The sequence below is a fragment of the Eublepharis macularius genome, chromosome 12, assembly GCF_028583425.1.
Source record: "Eublepharis macularius isolate TG4126 chromosome 12, MPM_Emac_v1.0, whole genome shotgun sequence".
NCBI classification, from domain to species: Eukaryota; Metazoa; Chordata; class Lepidosauria; order Squamata; family Eublepharidae; genus Eublepharis; species Eublepharis macularius.
This window is the reverse complement of record NC_072801.1, coordinates 64,050,590-64,074,692: the sequence shown is the minus strand read 5'-3', so window position 1 is coordinate 64,074,692 and position 24,103 is coordinate 64,050,590. Positions and strand designations below refer to the sequence as shown.

The 24,103-nt window shown below is 46.4% G+C and overlaps 1 protein-coding gene across 1 annotated transcript; it reads left to right on the top strand.

Annotated features, from left to right (window-relative positions):
* Window positions 1-2,353: 2,353 nt before the first annotated feature.
* TBC1D10B (TBC1 domain family member 10B) lies at window positions 2,354-23,330 on the top strand. Its single transcript, XM_054995428.1, has 9 exons — window positions 2,354-3,289; window positions 10,216-10,315; window positions 10,439-10,546; window positions 12,211-12,317; window positions 12,960-13,074; window positions 13,726-13,791; window positions 15,966-16,155; window positions 16,630-16,784; window positions 20,318-23,330. The coding sequence occupies exons 1-9, from the start codon at window positions 2,463-2,465 to the stop codon at window positions 21,038-21,040; spliced, it is 2,391 nt and encodes a 796-aa protein (XP_054851403.1). The 5' UTR covers window positions 2,354-2,462; the 3' UTR covers window positions 21,041-23,330.
* Window positions 23,331-24,103: the final 773 nt, after the last annotated feature.

The following is a 24,103-nucleotide window of genomic DNA, read 5'->3' as shown; positions in this document are numbered from 1 at the left end:
AACAGAGGAAAGAACAGTGGGGCATTTATCACCAGTGGAATTGGGCTGAGATACTGGTACAGGGCATAATTGTAGAGAGGAGACATGAGGCACCTTAAAAAACTTTTATTCCAGTTTAAGCTGAAATATGACAGAAGTCAAGAGGGAAAAGGATGGAGAAGAGGGAGTCCCCGGATCCTTATACCTATATCAAAAAGGCTTCCTAGTCCAAGAGAAAGGAGTGGTAGTAATTATGGTTACCAACCACCTGGAGGAAAAATGTCCTGTCTCTTTAATAGACTTAATGGGATGTTATTTATGTAATGAAAAGCTTCAGCTACGGATGTCCACACATTAAGCCTCTGTTAAAAGGATAGGGCACTTTTCTCCAGGCCTGCTGGCAACCATAGCTGGTGTTTCACTATATCCGAAGAAAGGAGCTGACTCTCCAAAGCTCATACCCAGAAAATCTTGATAGATCAAGATGGGTAACCATGTTAGTCTGTCTGTAGAAGTAGAAAAAAGCAAGAGTCCAGTAGCACCTATAAGACTTAACAAAATTTGTGGTAGGGTTTGAGCTTTCCTGGGTCACAAATCTGAAGAAGTGAGCTATGACTCACTAAAGCTCATACCCTACCACAAATTTTGTTAAGTCTTATAGGTGCTACTGGACTCCTGAACATCTTGTTAGTCTCTGAGGTGCTACCGGTTTCAAATCCTGCTGAAACGGCCTGTGAAATAGAAAAAAAGATGTTAAGACCAAGTGGAGTCACTAAGAGGAAACAGAGGAATGAACAGGGGAAAGAAACAGCAACTGGGAGGAAAAACTGGTGGGGATGGTGAAGAAGGATGAGGGGAAATAAATCTGGAATTTTTATTTCTAAACTGAGGAGAAATAGCGAAGCTCTAGAAAAGCGCCTGAAAGAAACTGTCCGTTCAGCTCAGGCGACCCCGACCTTCTGGGCCTTTTACAGCCACCCCTGCTGAGCTGACACATCCTCCTCCTGGGCACACGCCCAAGATGGAAGACGAGCCTCCCTGCCGGCCTGGAGATGCGCCTCTGGGGCTCCTCTGGGACTCCCAGGCTCCGCAGACAACGCTGAACTCTCCTCGGCCGCATGAGAGGGATCTCAGTGGCGCAGTTTTTGGCCAGCAGACCAGACCCGTCGAACGCCTCCTAACCGCACAGCAGCTCAAGGCGCGTGAAGCACGCTGTACACGAAATGAAGGAGGGTTGCCCACGTCTAGGGGGCACGTGGAGATCTCCGGGAATCACAGCTGATCGCCAGACAACAGAGATCGGTCCCAGTTTCGGAAATCCCTGGAGATTTGGGGTGGTGGAGCCTGGGGAAGGCCGAGTTGGGCGAGACGAGGGATCTCCGTGAGGTTTAAAGCCACAGAGTCCACCCTTTAAAGCAGCCATTTTCTCTAGAGGAACTCTTCTCTGTGGCCTGGAGGTCAGTTGTAATTCCGGGAGATCTCCAGCCACCACCTGGAGGTTGGCACGAAGCCCCCACGTTCATTTCCCATTCATCAAATTAAGTGCCAATCACGATCCCAATCCCCCCCCCCCTTACTCGCCACCTAGGCGTACTCTTATTTGTCCCAGAATGTGGCACTCAAGAGGATATGCTCAAAATCCTTGAATTTGATTGGTAAAAGATGATGTCAGCTAAGTACCGTAAACCCTATTAGCCTATCTGGTCCCACCAGAAACGTCCCCTAGTCTTTCGTCAGACCGATTCCATACCTGTGCGTTCCATTGGTTCGAGAGCACGCCGCTCACTTTCCCACAACGTTCCGCTACGGCCTCCTCTTGATTGACGTTTGCTCTCCCGTTGTCCCGCCTGCAAGCATCACGTGCATTCGCTGACTCGGAAGGGTTAAATTTTCACTCTTGCTGGAGAATTATTGAAGGCGCCCCCTCCTATAGGCTAAGCAAATCTGTAACCCCACCCATCCCGTCCTCCTTCCTTCCATCATTGCAGACAAGCCGGTTCCGATTGGTTAAACAATCCTTTGGTGAAGAAAACGGATTTCTGGTTTTTGATAGGCGGTTCGCGATTGGCAGACGCTTCCCGTTAGTCCCTCCTTTTTGACGAGTTCCTTCTTACCGCCCTTCCTCTTTTTTATCTCCATCTCCTAGGGCGCGTTACCGATTGGTTGAGCACCGTGTCCTGCTCTATTTCGATTGGACTGTTTTCAACAAGTCCCGCCCTCACCCCAGTCCCCCTGGCACCCCTATGCCTCTCTCTCTTGCGATTGGTCAGGCTTACTTTCCTCCTTGGTGATGATTGGGTGAGCTTGTGGCTGCACAGCCTGGGGGTGCGCGCGCAGGCCGGGGTGGTAGCCTCTCATACTGTTGGTACTTCTATCTAGGTAAGAGGGGGGAGTGCTGGGCTGCTGCTTCCCTCCAAGCTGAGGCCTTGGCTGGGCAGCTAGGCTACATCCCCCCCTCTGGGGGGGACGGCCCCCCTGTAGTCATGGAGACTGGTTCGGAGGACCCCCCAGCACCCCCTCCTCGATACAATGCTCCCCGCTCAATGCTCCATGCTCTTAAGGGGCTGGGCCCAGCTCCTGTGGCATCAGTAGAGCCAGTGGACAACTTGGTAGGAATGGAAACCAGGGAAGCAGCTATGCTGACCAGTGTAAAGACTGAAGCATCGTGCATTGCCCCAGAAATGACATCAACTGTCATGACCATAGAGATGTCTCTGGTGGCCAACGATAATGGAGACGTGGCTTCTCTAGAACACGTGGCATCTGATTCTGAAGCGGTGCGTGTGGACAGGATTCCAGAGGGGGATGCATCTTCTGCAGTGATGGAACCTGTGTCGAATTCACTGGCTCCTGGGGCAACAGTTAATGGTACCTTGGTGACATCGTCGCCTGATGTCAGCGTAATGTCACCGCCTGTGGATTTCCCCACAGAGACCACGATGAAGCCCCTCCTGGTTGCGCCAATGTCGCCTGCGGTGGTCGTGGTAGCACCTAGCCCTGGCTCGCCTCCAGAAAAGACTTCGCCCACTGGAGGTTCAGAACCTCACAATCCTCCCTCTTCGCAACCATCTCAAGACCTGGGTTCCCAATCTAGCCTGGGCACTCCAGCACCCAAGGCTCCTCCAGCTCCTGACACCTTGAGCTACTTGGATTCTGTCAGTCTTATGTCAGGCACCGTGGAGTCACTGACCAGCACTGGATTCCTTGATGATGCTAGCTCTGTGGGCTCAGATTCCGAGATCAATGGAATAACATACCGTAAGACAGACAGATATGGCTTCCTTGAGGGCAGCCAGTCTTCTGCTGTGCCGTAAGTATTGGCACCAAAATGATAGCTCTCTCCCTCTTTAGGGTATATGACTGTCCTTTATCTGGGGACAGATGAGTTTAGCAAGATGGCTGCTCCAAACAAGGCAAGGATACTAGGAATGAAATATATAACCTTTCTTCCCCAGGGAGGTTATCATTCTGTAGAGGTGGCATGGAGGATACATTTAACAGAAAAATCACAAAGTTGGGAAACATCCTCTGGCAAATTATTACTCTGACAGGATGGCCACTGGTTAAGACATCATCTGCAGGCGCTTTGTGCTTTATTTTTTGAAAGGTGTAATCTTAGTTTGGGGAGTACTGGCTTGGATCTAGACATACAATATGGAATTTTGTTTCTAATTGGCATTGGTTATTAGATCGTTCCTAGTAGACAAACTGTTTCTTCCCTTTGACTCTAATTAAGCATCCTGTGCTCGGCATACAAGAAGTTTGTAAAGCGATCTTTAACAAATTGTACTTGGCTTCCTCCAAGCCTCTGAGAATGAAAAGTTCTTTATGTGAAGTTGCAAAATTTTCTGGTGCTCGGGAAACTATCATTCAAGTTAGGTAGGAACTGCTGATATCCTGCTTGTTTGGGCGACATCCTCAAATGGCTTATGTCTTCCCAACTTTGACTGTTAACATTTTGGTAGAATCTGTTTTGTTAAGTAACTTGTTTCTCCAAACAAATATGGCTGTGATTTCATTTCTTTTTCTTTTTTTCCATAACTCTTTTTTTCCTCTTCAGCTTGGACTCTGCCCTCATTGGCCTGAAATTAAAATAATCTCTTTGGGCGTATGACTTCATTGGAAGAGTGCTGGCTGTTCTTTTGTATTACTCATTATGGCAGAGCGCTTGTATTTCTTGCAAACTAATCTTTGTCCCAAACTCCTTTGGGGGTTGGAGGTGGATGAGAGAATTAGCATTCCCTATAGTTGTGTGGATCCCGGCTATTATTTTGATGAGTCTTTAAATGGGTAGAGTAGAATAAAATGTCTCTGCATCTGCGGCGTTACCGTCCACATAAGCCTCCACATTAACATCATATGTTTGATGGGGTTGGCAAATGGAGATAAGCACGATCAAGGAATTGACTCTCTTGCAGTATGGAGCTGACCAAGGATTAGCCACATCTACACAGGCTTTTTCCATCTCCAGTTCTTAACATGTAATGTTCAAGTTTCCCAGTTGCTAGAAAGGTCTGAAAGAATGGACCACTTCATTACCTCCTCGTCTCCCTGCAGATGGGATGCAGGGATGAATGGATCATGGTTTGTGTATCCCAGCCTGGTAGCTTGTATGGCCTTCAAGCTCTCAATAAAACTACATGCAGCTTTGACTGCTGAACAAAGGTGGATTGGCCAGTGGGAAAAGTTCTAGGAGGTCTACCCTTCTGAGCCCTCACATGCTTTGACTTGGGGCTTAGGACAAGCAGCTGCTGAGCAGAAGGAGGCCCACAGTGCCCAGGTGAGTCATGTGATGGCATGGCACCAGGTAGTGGCTGCTGGCAGGCTACCGTCCTAGGCAAAGTTTGGGTATGTTGTGGGAGCTGGCAGGCAAGTTGTGTACTGGGAGCCACCATGCCCAGCCCAGGCAATTTGTGCAGTGGCTGCTGGAAGGCAAGCTGTGTAGTGGCCACTGCTGTGCCCAGAAATCCTCCTTCCATCCGGAGCATGGTGGAGGAAGGTGTAGAGTACTTTCCAGGAATTGTTTTGTCCTCTCAGTCTGACCCCGCTGTTGCAAAAGAATTATGGAAGGAATTTCCCAGGGAGTGGACTCTTGGCCTCAAGAGGGCATTCACACATGTAGCTTGGCTTCTGTTTGCTTCTTCTGAGCAGCACTGGTCCCCTCCACTGCAGTCCTCAGTTGTCAGCTACATTTAAAGCTTCCATTAGTTTTAAAAACAATTTGCAGTCTGGGTGGGGGTGGGCTGCACGATCAAATGGGCAGAGATTGATACGTTCTTTGTGATGATGATTGTGCAGCAGGAGTGAGACAATGTGATTTTGCTAGCAAGGAGTTTTTTGATCTCTGCCCAAAGGAATGTGCCCTTCTCGGTCCCCTCCCTGCCTCTCTGCCAGACTTTCCTAGTTACGTGATAAGGGATGTTAGGGAGATTCAAAACACCCCTTGGAGGTACCTGCAAGAGCCAGTCGCCTTCAAGTGTATAGCTAAGCCTGGTAATATAACCTGCCGTGCTTCCTTGGATTCCTGAGTATGGAACTGCTGGGCCTTGCTGGCTGGTGGAAGGCTTAGGGATGTCTTTTAACTCACATGGTTCCTTAAGAGCCAAAGTTTTAGTGGGCCGAGGGGGAACCTCTGCTACGACCCCTATGTTGTCGGGGCCTTGCATGCTATTGGAGAGAATGTGGGTGTCGAGAAAGTGACATTGCTGCACTTGTCGTGTGTAGTAACGCTCCTCATACAGAATTTGGCAGCCGTCTTTGACTTCAGAGACTAAAAAAACCCTCCAGATGATCAAGTCTCCTCAAATCTCCCGACTGCAGAGAGTTTGTTAACCTTGTTTGATCCTGACTCTTTTTCCTCCCTCTTAGTGATGTAATAATTAAGAATGTAAGAACAACTTTGCTGGCATGGATCTGAAATCTGCGTAGTCCGGCACTCGTGTCTCCCACAGTGGCCAGTCAGATGCCTTGAGGAGGCTCAAAGCCAGGCAGAGGCACAATAGCCAACTCCTGTTGTTTGTCCCTGGCAGCTTGTAATTAGAGTCTTTCCTGCTCTGAACATGGTAAGCTTTTGTGGCTAATGGCTGTGGGTGGGCCTTCCCTCTGTGAATGTGTCTCCTCCATCCTTAATCACTTACTAGTGCATAAGGATCTTCTTCTTCTTCACACAACACATAAATAATTGATGGAGTTTGCCACCATGCAGTAGGTTAATGGCCATATTTTTAGAAGGAGAGTCGACACATTCATACAGGAAAGGTCCGTGATGGCTGTTTAGTAAGGATTTATTTAGAATACATCATACCCAGTTCTGCCAAAAATACTCTTTAAAAACCACTGCATTTGTGCAGACAGCCCTGATTTGTGTAGATTATTTCAATAATGAGATTTGCTTTCAGTTGCTAATCTGACAAGTAGAAATTCTTGGTGGTTTTGCACAGTTTGTGTGTTCACCTGCAGAATAGTGTATGGTAAGAAAACGTGTTTGTGTTGGGGATTAGGGATTTCTTTCCCCAGCTGACGGGGCAGCAGGGTGTGGTGTGTAGCTTTCTTTGCTTTGTTTGTGTGGCAGAACCAAATGTTTGAAAGTTCTTTGGCCCTAAAGGAATTTGCTGTTGTTCTGTCTGGACTACCTTCTGTTATCTTTTGGCTGCTTATGGAGCTGGAAGCCACAAGGAAAGCTGGTTGTTGAATAAAGATAATTGCTGAAGGGGCCAGTAAGAAATGGAGCTGGATAGAACCAAGAAAGGGAAAACTGCTTGGGGAAGATTTTCAACCTCACTTCAGGAATGCTTTGCTCTTTTTCGTTTTTGGTTTGCTTGTTACACTTGTATATCACCGTTTGTCTTTTGCAGAACCCAGGTGGTATACGTGGGTCTCTCATGCAGATGCGAGGTTGGATCCTGCTAGCTTTTCTTCTCGGTCTCATCTGACCTCCCCTCCCCGCCAGCATCTCTCACCCTGCATGGCTTTCATCTGTGCCAAATCCACAGTACCTGGCATAGCTTCTTCATGGTCAAAACTGGCCCCTCCTCACTTTTTGCCATCAGAAAAACTGGTAGGGTCCAACCCAAAGGTCAGATCCAAGCTGGTTTAGTTTCAGCAGGGTTCTGCATTGTGTGCCTTCCACCTATAGGCGGGGTTTAACAGAGACTCTCAGATTGCGATGTAGAAAATGAAGATTCCTTGGTTGTTTTGGGTGTAGCATGAAGCCAAGATCAAAGTGTTGTTGTTAGGAGCCTCTCATTCCTGAATTGATAAGTTCCAGGGTTACCTGTTTTACCTGAGTTGTTTCCCTTTGGAGAAGAGAGTGCTGGAGTCTTATGGGGCCATACTATAGTATTTGTTTTATTTATGGATAGGGAGAGCACAAGTGATGGCACAGGGCAGCAGATCTGTTGCCCCACATCAGATCCGGGTTTGATTCCCCACTTCTCCACTTGAAGCCAGCTGGGTGACCTTGGGTCAGTCACAGCTTCTAGGAGCTCTCTCAGCCCCACCCACCTCACAGGGTGTTTTGTTGTGGAGATAATAACAACATACTTTGTAAACTGCTCTGAGTGGGTGTTAAGTTGTCTTGAAGGGCAGTATATAAATCGAATGTTGTTATTATCCCTAGAGAGACGGGACCTGCACCCCAAGGGGGTTCAATCAACTCCAGTGTGGCCTGCCTGCTCCTCCAGCATTATCAAACTTCTCTTTTCCTTTCACTCACACCCCTCTCTCTTCCCTCTTGCTAGACACATGGAATAGATAGATCCACAGATCAGAAAGCCCTCAACACTCAGGTGTTTAGCTTTCTTCCCAACTTTATCCCAGTACCTCAGCAATGGTTAAAATGTGCCTGACCTGGTTTATCTTAGGCTATGAAATACTTCTTACGCTGTGTCTGTCTAGTGGTCTGTGGCTAGACAAACAGCGTTTGATGAGGGAAGCCCAAGGTTTAACGCAAGCCTTGATCATTTGTTTGATGGGAAAGCGATTAAAGAGCTGGTGTGGTGTAACAGTTAAAATCCTAGACTAGGATCTTGGAAATCCAGGTTAGAGTCTCCACTCTGCCATGGAGGCTTGCAGGATGACTTGGGGTCAGTAAACTCTGTTGTCTTTTATCCTAACCTTCACAGGGTATATTTTAGGCTAAAGTGGAGGAGGGAAAATGATGTTGTTGGCTGCCTTGAGTCCCCAGTGGGGAGAAGAGTATGAAAATAATAAATATTAGAAATAATAATAAGTCACCTTGGAAGGTTCTCAATTGTATCAGTTGATGAGAGGATAAAATAACCCCATTGATGCTACTTTGAATTTCTTAGAGGAAGAGCAGGACATCTGAGTATGCTGCTTCTTAACATTTAAGCCCTAAGTGTTTGGGGGACAAGGTACTTAAAGGATTATACTCTCTCTGTCCTCTTCAGCCTACCTGTTGAGGCCCTCTTCTCAAGACTTTCTCTCTGTGCCCACTTTCCATCACAGGTGAGGTGCGGAGCAACCAGAGACGGAGCTTTTTCAGTGGTGGCACCTCACCTGTGAAATGACCTTAAGGTTTGCTTGGTGCCTGCTTTTACTGTCTTTTGGGCTCCAGGCTAAAACATCTCTTTTTGCCCAAGCTTTTAGCTGAGGAAGTTAAGCTTTTAAAATTGTTTTTACCTTGCCTGTTTTATGTGGATAATTTTAGGCTGTTAAACGTGTGGTACTGTTTTTGTGCTTTGATGGCTAGGTTTTTAATAGTTAATACATTTTTATGCTTTTAATGATTTTTTTATGTTTTACTTTTTCTACTTTTAGCGTAGAAATTTTCTAAGTAAATAAATAAACTTGACACAAAGGAAATGCCCAAATGAAGTTTCCATTGTTAGGCGCGGGGAAGGGAGTGGAATTTTTTTGGCCAAAGTCAATTCATCCTTGAGCAAGATGAGGCCTAGAAATCTTCTTTGGAAGACGAGTAGAATGTTTTTGGAAGTGCGAGTCTTTAGAGGCCTAGCTGTGGGAGAGGAATACTTCCCCAATACACAGTAGTTCCCTTCTTCCCTGTCTTTGGTTCCCTCCCTGGCTCTTTTTTTTCTCAATAAAACTGCCCCGCAACTTCCTGTTTGGCAAGCCGCCCTTCCTGTTTCTTGCTGGGTTTCTGTTAAAAGGAGCTCTGCCCAGTGCCTTCTGTGCAATCGTCTTCCTTAAGGTTTCTTAACTGAATCTGACGTGGGGCCTGTGAGGCTGTATCCCTTTCAATTCCCACCCACCCACCCACGCAAGTAGGGCTGGTTTGATTTCCTTTTCTTTGCTCAGCACACTACCCGTGACCCAGCTAATTTGTAGCTAATTGAGTAGTGCCTCTGTTAAATTCATCATCTACTTTAGCTCGGCCACAAATCTTCTGATGCATGGACCTTTCAGGAACGTTATCTCAAGCAGACCACAGGAGACTCATATGATATTAGTTCCTCTTGGTGTTCGCTCGTCCTACAGTCTCCTTTTGAGGCAGCAAGGCAAGAGCAGAATTTGGCCAAGGTTCTGTATACTGTGTGGGGAATAGGGTTGCCAGCTTCCAGGTGTTGGCTGGAGATCTCCCGGAATTACAACTGTTCTTCCGGTCATAGAGATTAGTTCCCCTGGAGAAAATGGAGTGGACTGTATGGCATTATACCCTGCTGAGGTTTCCCAAATCCCGTTCTCTCCAAGCTTCACCCCCTAAATCTCCAGGCATTTTCCAACTTGGAGCTGGCATCCCTTGTGGGGGAAAACAAATGGCGTAAAACTCATTTGAGGAAATGGAAGTTAAGAGAAATTATATCTTGTGGGTCGGGTGACAGCTGAATGCATGCTGGTTCAGGGGGTGATTGTGGTCTGCCTTACCAGGTTCTCTTGTACCTCTGAGTATGAGGGTGGAGGTGAGGATCTTGAAGATCCTCACCAGTGGAGTGAGAAGAAGGATCTGGAAAAAAGGCTGTCTCTTTGCTCCGCACACCCACTCTGCAAAGCATGGCTGAATAATTTTCATGTAAGGGGCGTGTTGCTATGTGCCCAGTGAAATCTTAGAGGATAGGCTGAGAAGGTTTTTGGGGAGGCAGCAGTTCGGTGCACAGCATGTCCCTTTCCATGAATATCAGAAGCAGCATAAATCATTCCAAATAAGCAAATGCATGCACATTTCTTAAATGTTTCATATGGATGTTCAGCTTGGGAGAGAGCTCACAGTCCGCCTCTTCCTTGCTCAGTATGTCCTCCTTCCCCTTCCTTCTGCAGCGAGTGCATCATCCCGGTGGATGTGTCCAGACAACGGGAACTGAAGTGGCTGGATATGCTTTCCCACTGGGACAAATGGCTGTCGCGCAGATTCCAGAAGGTGAGCAGAGGTCCAAACTGCTTTCCTGGCTGCTGTGGGGAAAGATCCCAACTGGTGTTCTGATTACCTTGTTTGCTTATTGTTTCTCTGTATTTATTTAATCGCTTCTCCATCTCCTTGCAGGTGAAGTTGCGTTGCCGGAAGGGGATTCCTTCTTCCCTCCGTGCCAAAGCCTGGCAACTTCTCTCAAACAGCAAGGACCTCCTGGATCAAAATCCGGGGAAATTTGAGGTATTTTTGGAGCGCCTCTTTTGAGCTATCATACTAGAGAGGTTAGACTACTGGAAGTTTTAAAACCACGGAAGACCATTTTCCCCAGGGTATTTTGGTGAAAAGCAATTTTGCGAAAGATTGAAGTAGTTGCAGTACTTATTTTCTTGTCAAGCCTAAACATTTTACGTGTCATTTGTAACTTAGCTAGCAAAACAATAAATGCTGCAGTTTTTTGCACACAAAATTGTGGGCATACCCAACACGAGGGAGCAAACAGGCTGCAGTTGGCTGCATTGTATGCTGCCTTAGCACAGAGCCAGTTTGGTGTAGTGGTTAAGAGCGCGGGACTCTAATCTGGAGAGCCGGGTTTGATTCCCCACTCCTCCACAAAGCCAGCTGGGTGGCCTTGGGCGAGTCACAGTTCTCTTGAGCTCTCTTAGCCCCACCCACCTCACAGGGTGATTGTTGTGGGGTAATAATAACACTTTGTAAACCGCTCTGAGTGGGCATTAAGTTGTCCTGAAGGGCAGTATATAAATCGAATGTTGTTGTGGTTGTTGTTGTTGTTGTTGTTGTTGTTGTTGTTGTTATTATTATTATTATTATTATTATTATTATTATTATTATATGTACCTGAATGTTTACCACCTGAGAGGCCGGACAAGTAAAACTGAAAACAGAAAACTCAGTTTTTGTATTACACAAAAATGAACGTGTTCTTTGGACTGAAGGAGTCCCCTGTAGTCACATTAGGATTAACAGTGCATTTGGATATCAAGTTAAACTTGATATAGTACTGAATAGTTCACTGTGCTCAGTGTTTTATTGTTTTATGTATTTTAGCTCTGATTTGAATGGTTTTAATTACGTTATTTTTGATGCTTTTTAAAATGTGGTTTTTATTATGTATTTAATTTGTTAGCACCCTGAACTGGATAGCCCAGACAAGCCCGATCTGGGCAGCTAAGCAGGGTCAGAGTTCGTTAGTAATTGAATGGGAGTCCTTCAGCGAAGAATAGGGTTGCAGAGGCAGGCAAGGGCAAACCACTTCTGTTAGTCTCTTGCCTTAAAAGCCCCACTAAGAGTTGCCATTATTCATCTGTGACTTGATGGCACTCTCCACCAGCGCAGTCTGTTAGCAACCTTTGAGTCACTTATGAGGGTCACTTATGAGGGTATACATTTTGCAAAAATAAGCAAAAAATAATAATGTTATATTCATCTTACACATTAAAGCTTATGTACAAAATTACTCACATTTAAACAACATGCGTATGAAAATATACAGTATATTCCTATATTATACATAGGAGTTCTCATTATCCAGTGCTGTAGAATGAACAATTTTTGTTTAAGGTTTACTACATATTCTGAGTAAAAACCATTTTGCTCATTCCAAAAAGGAAAAAAAAAAACATAGGAAGGGTTTTTTGCACTCAAAATAAAAGTCTTCAGGTGGGGTGGAGTGTTTTTTCTCAGAGTCTTCCAGGCCTTCACTTCTCTGTTGTAATAAGAAGATGAGACTTGCAGTGCTGTTGTACCACAGTTACACCCTTGTCAGTCCATTAAAGTCAGTGGTCCTGGAAGGGGGTACCTCTGCTTAGGACAGCACCGTAAATGTCTCAGCTGGGAAATGGAAGTGAGCACTCAGCCTTTCCTTCCTTATCTGCCTCTTTTATTAGGAACTGGAGCGCCAAGCTGGAGATCCCAAGTGGCTCGATGTGATTGAGAAAGACCTGCACAGGCAGTTCCCGTTTCATGAGATGTTTGTGGCTCGGGGAGGCCATGGGTGAGTGAATGGGAAAGGGGGAGGATGTCGCTACACTAGATCAGACATGGCACCATCCAGGGTTACTTTTATACTGTCCTCTGAAATCGTGCACCTCCCATCCACAAGACCCCTCTCACCCTGTGAGCTAGAAGGTGTACTAGGTATGCTTCCCTGATTCTAAGTGTTGCTTCATTCCTAGAGACCAGCTCTTGCATGCAAGTGTGCACTCTTTGGCTCTTCCACCTTCCTGCCCTACCTCCTACAGTTATCTTTTCCTTGCACCACCTTGTCTGTATCTTCAGGAAACTGGATCCATAGTAAATAAGCTACTGTTGGCACCCCCTTTCCCCCAACGTCTCTCTTCCAGCAATCCCAGTGGTGCTGTGGACCATTATCCGGGAAGTGTGTTGGCTTTGTTATATCATAGGCCCAATTCCTAATAGAACATGCTAAACTTGTTTCCTTAGGATATGCAGCTTTCTTTCACTAGGTGGGTCTTGGGTTGGAAATGGTGTCTCTAGGAGGCCAAAGCACTATATAACCTCTTCAAATGCTTCTCTGAGCCAGATAGTCCATGCCTGAATCAGCTGCTACTTTGAGCCTGGGGATGAATTTTAGGTTCCTGGCTCTCACGCTCCTCTCTCTCACACACACATATAGGCAGCAGGATCTCTACCGCATCCTGAAAGCCTACACCATCTACCGGCCGGAGGAAGGCTACTGCCAAGCCCAAGCTCCTGTGGCTGCAGTTTTGCTGATGCATATGCCTGCAGAGGTGAGGAGCTGTCCCACAGCATTGCGAAGTCTGAGTGTTCAGGTGCTTTCCAAGAGGTTTGGGGGCATAGTGGAAATGTGTAGAAAGGTGCTAAGAGCCTTGGTTTGTCAATGTTAGGGATAGAACGGCAACAGTCTGAAATGCATGATGGGTGGCTGTGCAGATCTGAAGTCTTGGGCTACTCAGTTGTGGCACCAGGCCCTACTCAGTGGCTTCTTCTCTGCAGAACCCTCTGCCTCTTGAAGCTCTCCCTTGTGCTGCCGGGATCCTGTTTCCTTGTAGCTGAACCAGAGGGCCTACAGCTAAATGCAAAAATATGGCCATTCTAGTTAAACAAGGCCACCAACTATTCATGACCATAACCCATGTTGCTTTACATCTAGTGGTTTTGTGTTTATTTCTTTGGGGAGGGGACAGCATTAGAACGCATCTGGTAGTATTTAGAACGAAATGTGGCAGCAAGAATAGGAGGGAAGATGGACCCAGCCTAGAAAGCTAACCTGTCTGAACTTAATAGCACTTTATTACATTTGGTGGTAGAGCAAGCCAGGATTCTTGGAAGGAGATTATAGGCTGTGAAGGTGCAGCTGTCCAGGTGACTCCTGCTAAGAATTCTTGTCTGTCTTGGTCTCTCTCTCTCTCTCTCTCCAGCAAGCTTTCTGGTGCCTGGTGCAAATCTGCGAAAAATATCTTCCTGGCTACTACAGTGCAGGATTGGTGAGTAGTGACTATATTCCTGGACGGAAAGGGAATTAATGGCTTTCAGTACATCATAAGGAAAATACCTTCTGAGCTGATCTCCAATCCTTCCTAGACAGAAATATCCCTGCTTCTTCCTCCTGAGGATGAGTGGGCCTAGAAGAAGGTGCCCTCGAATTCTCTTGTGTTCTGTGTTCCAGGGAGAAGGGAGTCTTTCCAGAGAACAAAGGTCCCCTGGGAAGGGGTGAGGAGGCCTCTAGATTAGTAATACTCATTAGCAGGGGTCATTTCGTAGAAAAAGAGCTGGAGGAACTCATTAGCATAACTCATTAGGATAACTCGTTAGCATATGCCACGATATCACCAGAAATGTGTCATTCGCATAACTGATTTGCATATGCCACACCCACTGACATCACCTATCCTGGCTGTTTTGGACCCAATCCTGGCAATTCAGGGCCGAAATTGGGCCCAAAATGGCAAAAAGGGGCTGAAAATGGCCAAAAGGGGCCCCAAAATGGTCAGGATCCGGCCACTGCTGAACAGGAGAGTGATCCACCACCCATCAGAGGCCCAATCCGAGGACAAAACGGGCCCAAAATGGCTGACAGGTGGGCGGGGCCACCTGACGTGAACTCTTTGAGGAACTGCCGGAACTGCGTTCCTGCGCGTTCCCCCTCGAAATGAGCCCTGCTCATTAGTAAAACACATACTTTTAAAAGAACACACATGCCTGTTCTTACCTTTGCTTCATTTCTCTACTAAGACTAATTCACATGGCTGAATTATTTTAATAATAACAACAACAACAACAACATTCGATTTATATCTAATTTTAATTATTAATTGGTTTGCTACCTGTTTTTCTTTCTCTTGTACATACACCCACCAGTCAACCTGAAATCTCCTTGTCTTGACTGATTCTGAGAGAAAATTCACTGTGTGCTCAGGTTGCGGATGTTGGTTTTGTAATGTCTTGTGCGCGAGCAGCTGACAGACAGATCTGACCCCCGCTTCCTAAAGAATAACCTAGTTTGAAACAATGAGCTGCAACATTTACTAATTAGGTCGCTTCAGGTGGCTGGCCGTGTTGGTAGAACAGCAGGATTTGGGTCCAGCGGCACCTTAGAGGCCAACAAGATTTTCAGGGTAGAAGCTTTTGAGAGTCAAAGCCCTGCTTCAGATACCCTTCAGGTTCCTGCGGCTACATGGCAAAATCTGGCCGTTCTAGTTGAGCAAGGCCGACAGCCAATTATGACTGGCACCATGTTTTTTTTATGTCTAGCTGTTTTGTATTTAGAGATACTTCAGGTATCTGAAGAAGGGAATTTTGACTCTTGCAAACTCATACCCTAAAAATCTTGTTGGTCTCTGACGTGCCAATGGATCCAAATCCTACTAACTGGGTTGCTTAACTAACTAAAAAGGTAGTCTGGTGTGGTTGGACCAGCAGGTTTTTTTCTGACATTGTTTTACGTACAGCTCCTTAGAGGAAATCTGAGCAGCAGACATGGTCTCCCTCTCTGCCTTTTTCTTCACCTCCACCTCTGTGCCTGAGCATCCTCTCTAAAACCAAAGGGTGCTTTTATCATTAGAACACTTCATATGCACACACACACACAGATTTAATTGATTCCTTTAATGGTGACGGCCTTGTTTGAAAACTATAAAATGGGACCAGAGGTCAAGAGATACTTAAACCAAAATGACTTTTCATAGAAGCCAAAGGGAGGGGGGAGGCTGGCTGCTTGATTCCATTGGCCTTGTGAAGACACTGTGCCTTTATCAGCTGCAGAGCAGGCGGGGATCAACAGGTGAAGCTTTCCCCATTGCTCTGTGTCCACTCTGAGGAAAAGGGTCATCTCCATGTTTCCTTTGCCTTTTTACAGGCTGTCTTGAACTGCTGCATAAAATTCAGTACCCCCCCCCCAGGTCTCTGGGGCTACTTCCGGACTGCAGAGTTTCTGCTTCTTTTCCCATCTCAGAACAATTAGAGCACATCTTTTCCTTGCCTCCCGCAGAAGCTGTAGAGGCTTACAGTGTGCGTGTCCAGACGGAGCGACCTTTCTGACTTCTCTTTTGTCAGCAGAGGGTAGTGAAGGGAGGGAAAGTGGCAGCAGGCAGGGGAACAGAATGAGGGGGCTGTTTTCAGTGTCTGCCAGTTCCTCCTCACCCCAATATGTCTTGTGCAGGAGGCAATCCAGCTGGATGGGCAGATCTTCTTTGCTCTTCTACGGCGGGCGTCCCCCATTGCCTACCGCCACCTGAAGAGGTACAAGATCGACCCCATCTTGTATATGACGGAGTGGTTTATGTGCATCTTCTCCCGGACCTTGCCTTGGTGCTCTGTGTTGCGTGTTTGGGACATGTTCTTCTGCGAAGGTGAGACTTGTCCTTCAGTCCCCATTAAGCCCTATGTGTTTAGTCCCTTGGTGTCCTTTCCTTCTCTCTCCCAGTCGACCGGAAAAGTGGCCTTCTCAAAGACAAAAACACTCTTTTTCTAGAAACCTGATTTTTTTCCTATTCCTTTCCTGAACTTCACTTTCATCACTGAACGGAAGGAAGACTCCCCAGCCATTGCTGACCTGGTTGTGCTCTGAGGCCTAGGAACCTGTTTAACAAAAGGACAAGAGCGCCTAGATTCCTAGGCTATCAAGTGCATTGCTTAACGTGGCTATCCTAAAGTTGGTATGGTGAGAACCCAGGATCTGCTTTGTCCATTCTTGCAAAATCCCCAAATGCCCTATGTCCCCTGCACATTCCCCACTGATCTCTCTTCCTTTCCCTACGTTATACATAGAGTGAGGTTCCTAACCTCCCTATACCATACGAGTCACTGATTTCTGATTCACGCAGGGGTGAAGATAGTATTTCGGGTGGGCCTGGTGCTGCTGCGGAACACTCTGGGCACAGTGGACAAGCTTCGGTCATGCCAGGGCATGTACGAGACAATGGAGAAGCTGCGCAACCTGCCAGTTGAGGCTATGCAAGAGGACTACCTGGTTCATGAGGTGAGATCCTGGTGCAGGGATGTTGTTCTAAGTAGGGAACCCAGGAGGCTGAAGCAGGAGGTGCGATAGTTAGATCCAGGGCTGAAAACATGATGTCAAGTGTAGAAGGTCAAGCAGGACACAGCTAACAGTGTACAGATAATGCAAGCATTCCTAAAAAATGCTACATTTAAGCAAAGGTGGCTGAACCCTTACGACATCACAGTTGGTCATTTCAGTCTTGGCCAAAACCATTTGTGGCAAATAATCGCTGTAGTTTCTGGGTCATTATCAGTCCTCAAATGTTTGTGTTTTTGTTGGCAGCCATGAGGACTAGAAATTTGACCGGGAAGGAAAGCTCTACGTTAGATTTTGCACTTGCGCAAGAAGCAGCCAGGCACATAGCCTGCCTGCTCCCTTTGAGCAATTTATTAGATGTTGACCGTGTCTGTTCAAAATGGAGTTTTAGCAGCTTCGAATATCAAAAACAGCACTTGTGATTTGAGTCCAGTAGCACCTTAATCTTGCTGTTCTTATTTGCTGAATCTTTTTCTTATCTTGCTATATCTTGCTGTTCTACTGCAGACCAACAGGCTGACATAAGGCCATATTAATTTGAAATCTGAAACAAATAAAATCCTGTTTTTGAAAGGAACTTTGAATAACATGTCCATAAAAGAGGACTATTTCCTGGATGCAAATAAAATTGCTTTGTGTTGTTTTCCAAAATTCTCTCTGATTGGATTTCCATGGGCCTTTCTTGGTAACAAGTTCTGTAGTCATCCTCCCCTGCCCTCCATTTGCACATCCTCATATTGTGCATGTGCTGCTTTAAAGAAAGTTGCTAATCTCAGTCTCCAACTAAACAATGAGGAGAATGTAGTGCTGGTGGCCTTGCCCTGTGCATTTTTTAAAGCCGCAAAACAGCCTGAGTGAGGCATGAGCTGGAGTGGAAGAAAGAGGAGTATAGCAGGACTGCTTAGACTTCTCTACTCTGCTGTTTCTTTGTCCCAAGCTGCAAATCCCTTGAGGGGGAGAATGACATATGTGGTGCCCTGGCGGGGGGGTGAGTTTGAGCTGAACTCACAGGCGGTAGGAAAAGGTGAAGCAGTTTCTCTCTTCCAACTTGCATCTTGCCATGGTTGAAATCAGAGTATGATAGTCTGGTATGCATGCTGGTCTTGATGCAGATGTTTTTAATGCATGTGTTGAACAAGTTCAAACTAAAACAAAAAAGTAAACTTGAGTCGTGGGGGAAAATGCAGCATTATTGTATCTAGTTAACTTGAGCGTTTACTACCAGGTGGGCTTAGAATCATAGAGTCGAAAGGGGCCTTACGAACCATCTAGTCCAATCCCCTGTCCAATGCAGGAGCAGCCTAAAGCATTCCCAACAAGTATTCGTCCAGCCACACCTTGAAGACTGCCAATGAGGGGGAACCCACCACATCCCTAGGTAGCCAATACCACTGCTGAATTACTCTGAATGTGAAGATGTTTTTCCTAATGTTCTGCCAGTACCTTCCTTCCTGTAGTTTAAACCCATTGATTCGAGTCTTATCTTTTGTTGCCAACAAGAACAGCTCCCTTTCCTCTCCTTAGTAACTGCCTTTTAAATACTTATAAAGAGCAATCATGTCACCCCTCAACCTCCTGTCCTCCAGACTGAACCTTCCCAGGTCCCTCAGTCTTTCCTTGTAGGGCTTGGTCTCCGGGTCCCTGATCATCTTGATTGCTCTCCTCTGCACCCATTCCAATTTGTTCACATCTTTTTTGAAACAAAACCTCGAGAACTGCACACCGTACTTGAGGTGGGGCCTGACCCACGTGTTATATAGTGGGAAAATGACATCCTGTGATTTGGATGTTATGCCTTTGTTGATACACCCTAGGATTGTGTTTGCCTTTTTTGCTGCTGCATTACACTGACTCCTCGTTTTTAGCTTCCCATCACCCGTATCCCAAGATCTTGTTCACACACATTGCTACCCAGGAGTGTATCCCTCTTCCAGTATGTATGCTTTGCATTTTTGTTATCCATGTGGAGAACCGGGCACTTATCCATGTTAAATCACATCTTATTCAAATCTGCCCCCTTTTACAGTGTGTTCAGATCTCGTTGAATTCTATCTGTATCTTCAAGGTTATTTGCTACTCCTCCCAGTTTGGTGTCATCTGCAAATGTAATGAGTAATCCCTTCACACCCTTGTCCAGATCGTTTATAAAAATACTGAAAAACACTGGGCCCAGAACTGAGCCGTGTGGCACTCCACCAGACACCTCCCTCCAATTACACGTAAGGCCATTAACAACTACTATTTGGGTGCAGTTATCCAGTCAGTTCCCTATCCATCTAACCATCCTAGAGTCCAGTTCTAGTTTACCCATCACGAGGAACCTTGTCGAAAGCGTTACTGAAATACAGAAACTGTATCGACAGCATTCCCACAATCCAGTAAGCCTGTCACTTGGTCATAGAAGGAGATGAGGTTGGTCTGGCAGGACCTGTTGGGGACAATTCCGTGCTGACTTCCCTGTATCAGATGCTTGCAGACTGATGCCTTGAATGTCTGCTCCAGTATCTTCCCTGGGACAGAGGTCAGGATGACTGGCTTGTAGTTCCCAGGATAGTCCTTTTCCCTTTGAAGACTGGGGTGATGTTTGCCCTCCTCCAGTCTTCCGCCACACACCTGTCGCTGTGCTCCCCATGGCTGCCGCACTGAAAATTTCTGCCACAGCCAACAAGTGCTATGGAAATCAAGGGTAAACACCCACAGGATACAAAAATTCAATTCATATATATTTGTAATATATTTCCATTCATATGATTCCAAAGTATCAAAAGTGCAAGGTGCTCATAACTACTTATACAAAATGTCTATACAAAATGCCTATACAACAATTCTATACAAAAGTCTTGCTTAGTATCAATACATTTAGTGTAATATCATTTCATAGCAAACAGTCTATAAACCAATTCCAGGAGACAATGGACTCCACACTATCTTAAAGTCTTAGAGCCAATCTTTCATTCCTCCTTTCCATATCTTGGAGGGTAAACTTCTTAATTTTTATTTCATTCCGATACGGTGGAGGTATAGCTGCCAGAGAATATGCACTGGCGGGGCTGCTCTCCCCCCTGGGATAGCGTGATGAAACGTGCTCCCATAGAATGCTCAATCTGAGGCCGGCTGCGAGCAGATTTTGCGCCTGCTTCTTCAGGAGCTTCTATTTAATACCACTAAATGAGATGCTTCTCAACAACTTCTCTGCCCGTGTCAACCGGCAGCCCCAAAGCCATGCCTCGCCTGCCATCATTTCTAGGTGATCCTGTTCTCTTTTTCAGGGAGAAAACTCAGGCAAAATAGGCATCGAGCCTTTCTGCCTTCTCTCTTTCCTTTGTCAGAGTTTCTCTGTAGGGCCATAGTCTTGAATGGACAGGGTTTTCACTATATGTATGGGGTGTCACCAGACAAAGGAGTGCTTGGTTGGAGCTATTGTGATAAAAGTTGCCGCCCTAACCATTCTTCACCTTGTTTCCCTCCCTGTTCAGGTGATGAATCTCCCAGTGACCGAAGCCCTCATAGAACGAGAGAATGCCACCCAGTTGAAGAAGTGGCGGGAAACACGGGGTGAACTCCAGTATAAGCCCTCTCGCCGTCTCCATGGCTCGCGGGCCATCCTTGAAGAGCGCCACCGCATGAACCCACCCCTCACTGCCAGTGCCAGCCTCTTGAGTCTCACGGGCCTGAAGCAAAGGGTTACTTACGGCAGCACGAGTGGTCCTTCATTCTCCCCAGCACACTCCGTGGGAACCTTGGCTGTGTCTGCGGCTCCCCCTCCAGTCCCTCCTGCTGCCCAGAGCCAGGTGGTGGTATCCGAAGGGCTGCACCCAGCCTTGCCCTCCCCAACAGGGAACAACATGCCCCTCGGTGGCCCCAAGAAAAGTGGGAGCAGCAGTAAAGAACAGAAGCGAAAAGAGAAGGAATGGGAAAGGCAAGAGAGATTGGAGAAGGAGAAGGAGAAGCAGGAGAGGGAACGTGAGAAGAAACTACAGAAGGAGCGGGAGAAGCAGGAAAAAGAGCGAGAGAAGCAGGAAAAAGAGCGGGAAAAGAAGCAGCAGAAGGAACGAGCCAAAGAGGAAGCCCGGATGAAGAAGGACCGAAAATTGTCGCTGAAGAAAAAGGAATCCAAATCGGCTCCTCTGCCGCCCAGTGAGGAAGGAAAAGATGGGGAAGCTCCAACGTCATCTGTGCTGCAAGACACGTACTTTTGAGTAGGGCTGGGGGGCAGCACATGCCCCGATAACTCCCTCCCTTCAGCCATGGACCAAGGTGGTGGCCAACACCAGGGACACTCATTGTGGTACGGGGACCCAGAAGACAGGAGGAGGTGTGCTGACGGGAATGGCTGCTGTGCACCGGACCACCTAGCGCGGGGCTGCGGCGGGTAGAGGGGTGTTTTCATGAGTGTCTGTGTTCTCACCTCTCCCTTTGTGTGCCTGATTTGAGGTGGATTGGCCCCTCCCCCTCCTCTTTGTGACTGAATAGGGCCAAAACAAGATGGTCGCTGTGCTCCCCGCAGCTGCCGCACTGAAAACTTCTGCCACAGCCAACAAGTGCAGCTGCACCACCCTCACTCCCAGCATGGAGGCATAACCAAGGCGGTACTGGTATTAATAACTCCAACATTCTCCCTCTCAAGTACCATATGTAGAATCTTCTCCCTTTAAAGCTATTTAACCACTGCAGGCTGCATACGCCACCTCCCTTCAGAGAGGCTAGTTTTAAGAGCAACATTGGCTTTTCCCAGCCCTACCCTCCGATCTTCTAACTCTCCTTCTATTCCTTTTAACATTGCTGGGTATTTCCCTGCTCCAGCCTAAACCTCACAGGCTGGTAAGAGGAATCCATCCTTTATCTTGCCCTTGACTTCTGCGTGGTTACTCACATACTAGGATTGCTGCTGTTTTCTCGGTCCTTTAAGAGCCATGTGGCAGGCAGAAATTTGCAAGGCGAAACCTGGGCTGATTGTTTTTTTGCCTGCTGTGCTGGGGTTCAAAGAAGGATATCTCTGTCTGGAGGAGTATGGCGGCTCAGCAATTCATCTGCTCTTAAAATTACGTCTGTGCAGGAGGTTGGGCGGGGGCAAGCAGTTGGGTGTATAGGAACAGCTGTCAAGATTCCTGGGTAGAGTGGAATCCTTCCATAAGGAAGGAAAGTTATTCATTCCCTTTCCTGAAGTTCTGTCTTCTAGCTCTTGCATTCCTGACATGTAAGCAAGGGGGAAAAACCCCTTTGTTGGCAATCTTCTGCTGGCTCATAGTCAGCCAAAATTTCTTAGGAACTTCTGCAACCCCAGGAAGACTTTTTTTTGCAAATTATATCTATGTCCCCTTCCCTCTAGGTTAGAAATGTTGTCCTTGATTATTAGGATAAATCCAGCCCCTGCCTCAGGCGCTGGAGACCAAGGCTGCATTTCCGCTATCAGTTCAAATAAGTCAACAAGGAATTCACCCAAAGAATCCCTGGGAATGACAGTTCTCTTCAGAGAACTACAGAGCTTTTGGGGTGAGTGCCAGTGTCTATTTAAAAAAGAGTTTTAAAATGTCTGCTGAGTGTAGTGCAGACGTGCCCAAATGGGACATCCTTTATTCCATCCTTTTCCTCAATGAAAAATGAACGGGACCGTATCTTCTCTGTGGTCTGCCATGCAGCCACAAAAGGGCATTGTGTCTCTCCACCCTAGTTCCTTGTTACCACAGGCTGCTTGCTAAGCCCTTGATGGTCACAACAAATCCAGATTCCTTGATTTCTGTGTCCTGTAGTCTCTAGAGGCTTACCACCCCAGTGTTAGCATCAAGTAAGCAGGAACAGTACGTTGGAACTTCCGACAGTCTGTTGGAAGAGGGATCTAGGTAAGGTAGATGGACTCTTGGCTTCTCAGAGGTCACACTGGGGCAGAAGTATGTGCTGGGGGACTCGGGTAGCTTTCATAACTTTTCTTTTGGTCCCTTTAAATTTCTGCAGGGGCTTTCTCACCACCCTCCCCTTTTGGGTCACAGTTCCTGCAATCATGAGTAGTTGGGACTAAGAACCTGTTTAAATTCTTGCTTCCCAGAACTTACTTGCTGCCAAATGGCAGCTTCCCGGCAAAATCCACTGTCCTCTCCTGTGACCCCAGGGGAAAATTGCCCATTAGCCCATCCTCATCTCTGTACATAACTTCTTCCTATAACACATATATTATATATATGTTTCAGTATTGTAATTATGTATACAGATTCTTGAGATTTTTGATTTTTTTTTTGACCTCATGTTCTTATTTAATGGTACCGACACTGGAAATTAGGGATTCATCCAAATCTCCTGGCCTTTTGATATTTTTTTTTTTAGTTTTCCACCTACCTAATCAGGAAGAGCAGAAAAACTGGAAGTTTACAGCTGACATCTCCTTGCTGTCCTCCTTGTTAATAACTTTTTTTGTTGTTTGTGCCTCATTTTCATTGAATTTTTTTCCATTGCTTTGTTTAAAAATGTTAACAAAAGAAACAAAATTCAAGCTTGTGAAGTGGCTCGATTAATTGACGACGGGGTGAGATTTGTTGAATGCACAGCCAGGGAGAGGGAAAAACTTTCGGCTGTGGAAGAACGTGTGTCAGAGCTCATAGCTCAGGTTCAGCAGATCCGATCGCCTACCTACGACTTAGAGAGCTACTTGATAATCAGAGTGCAAAAGACCAGTGGTGAGGTTTGGTTAAAAGAATGGTGATACTTGTTTCAGTGGCCGCCTTCCAGCATCTGGTAGTGGTTAAGTGTCAGACTAGGATCTGTGAGACCCACGCTTGAATCCTCACTCCACCAGGGAAGCGTGCTCAGGGAACCTTGGGTTAGTCACATGTCCTCAGTCTAACCTTTATTATTATTGCTGTTGTTATTTCCACCTCATTCATATTCAAGGTGGATTACACAGTGCAAGTGAAAATACAACATAATCAACAGCTAGGACATTCACTGAGCAAAGTACAATAATGAACAACAGTTGGGACATTGAGTGAAAGAGATACAATAAGAGTATGTTAGCAGAAAATTTAAAAAATATGCATAAACATGAAATCTACTGTGGGGGTAAAACGGAGGAGATTGTTGCAAGCTGCTTTAGGGTCCACATTGGGGAGAAAGGCATGGTATAAATGAAGAAAATAAATTGAACAAGTTACATGATCACAAACACTTGTTTAGGATTATGAACTGGGGTTGGGTCAGGCATCCCAAGGGCCATAGGATAGCTTTGCCCATTGGGGCTGGATCAGATTTGTCACTACACTCTTCCTAGTTCT

Excerpts from the sequence above, each read along its gene's own strand:
- TBC1D10B (XM_054995428.1), top strand. The coding sequence starts at position 2,463 with ATGGAGACTGGTTCGGAGGACCCCCCAGCACCCCCTCCTCGATACAAT. Across the intron at positions 10,547-12,210 it reads AAAATCCGGGGAAATTTGAG|GAACTGGAGCGCCAAGCTGG; the intron begins GTATTTTTGGAG and ends CTCTTTTATTAG. Across the intron at positions 13,792-15,965 it reads GCTACTACAGTGCAGGATTG|GAGGCAATCCAGCTGGATGG; the intron begins GTGAGTAGTGAC and ends TGTCTTGTGCAG.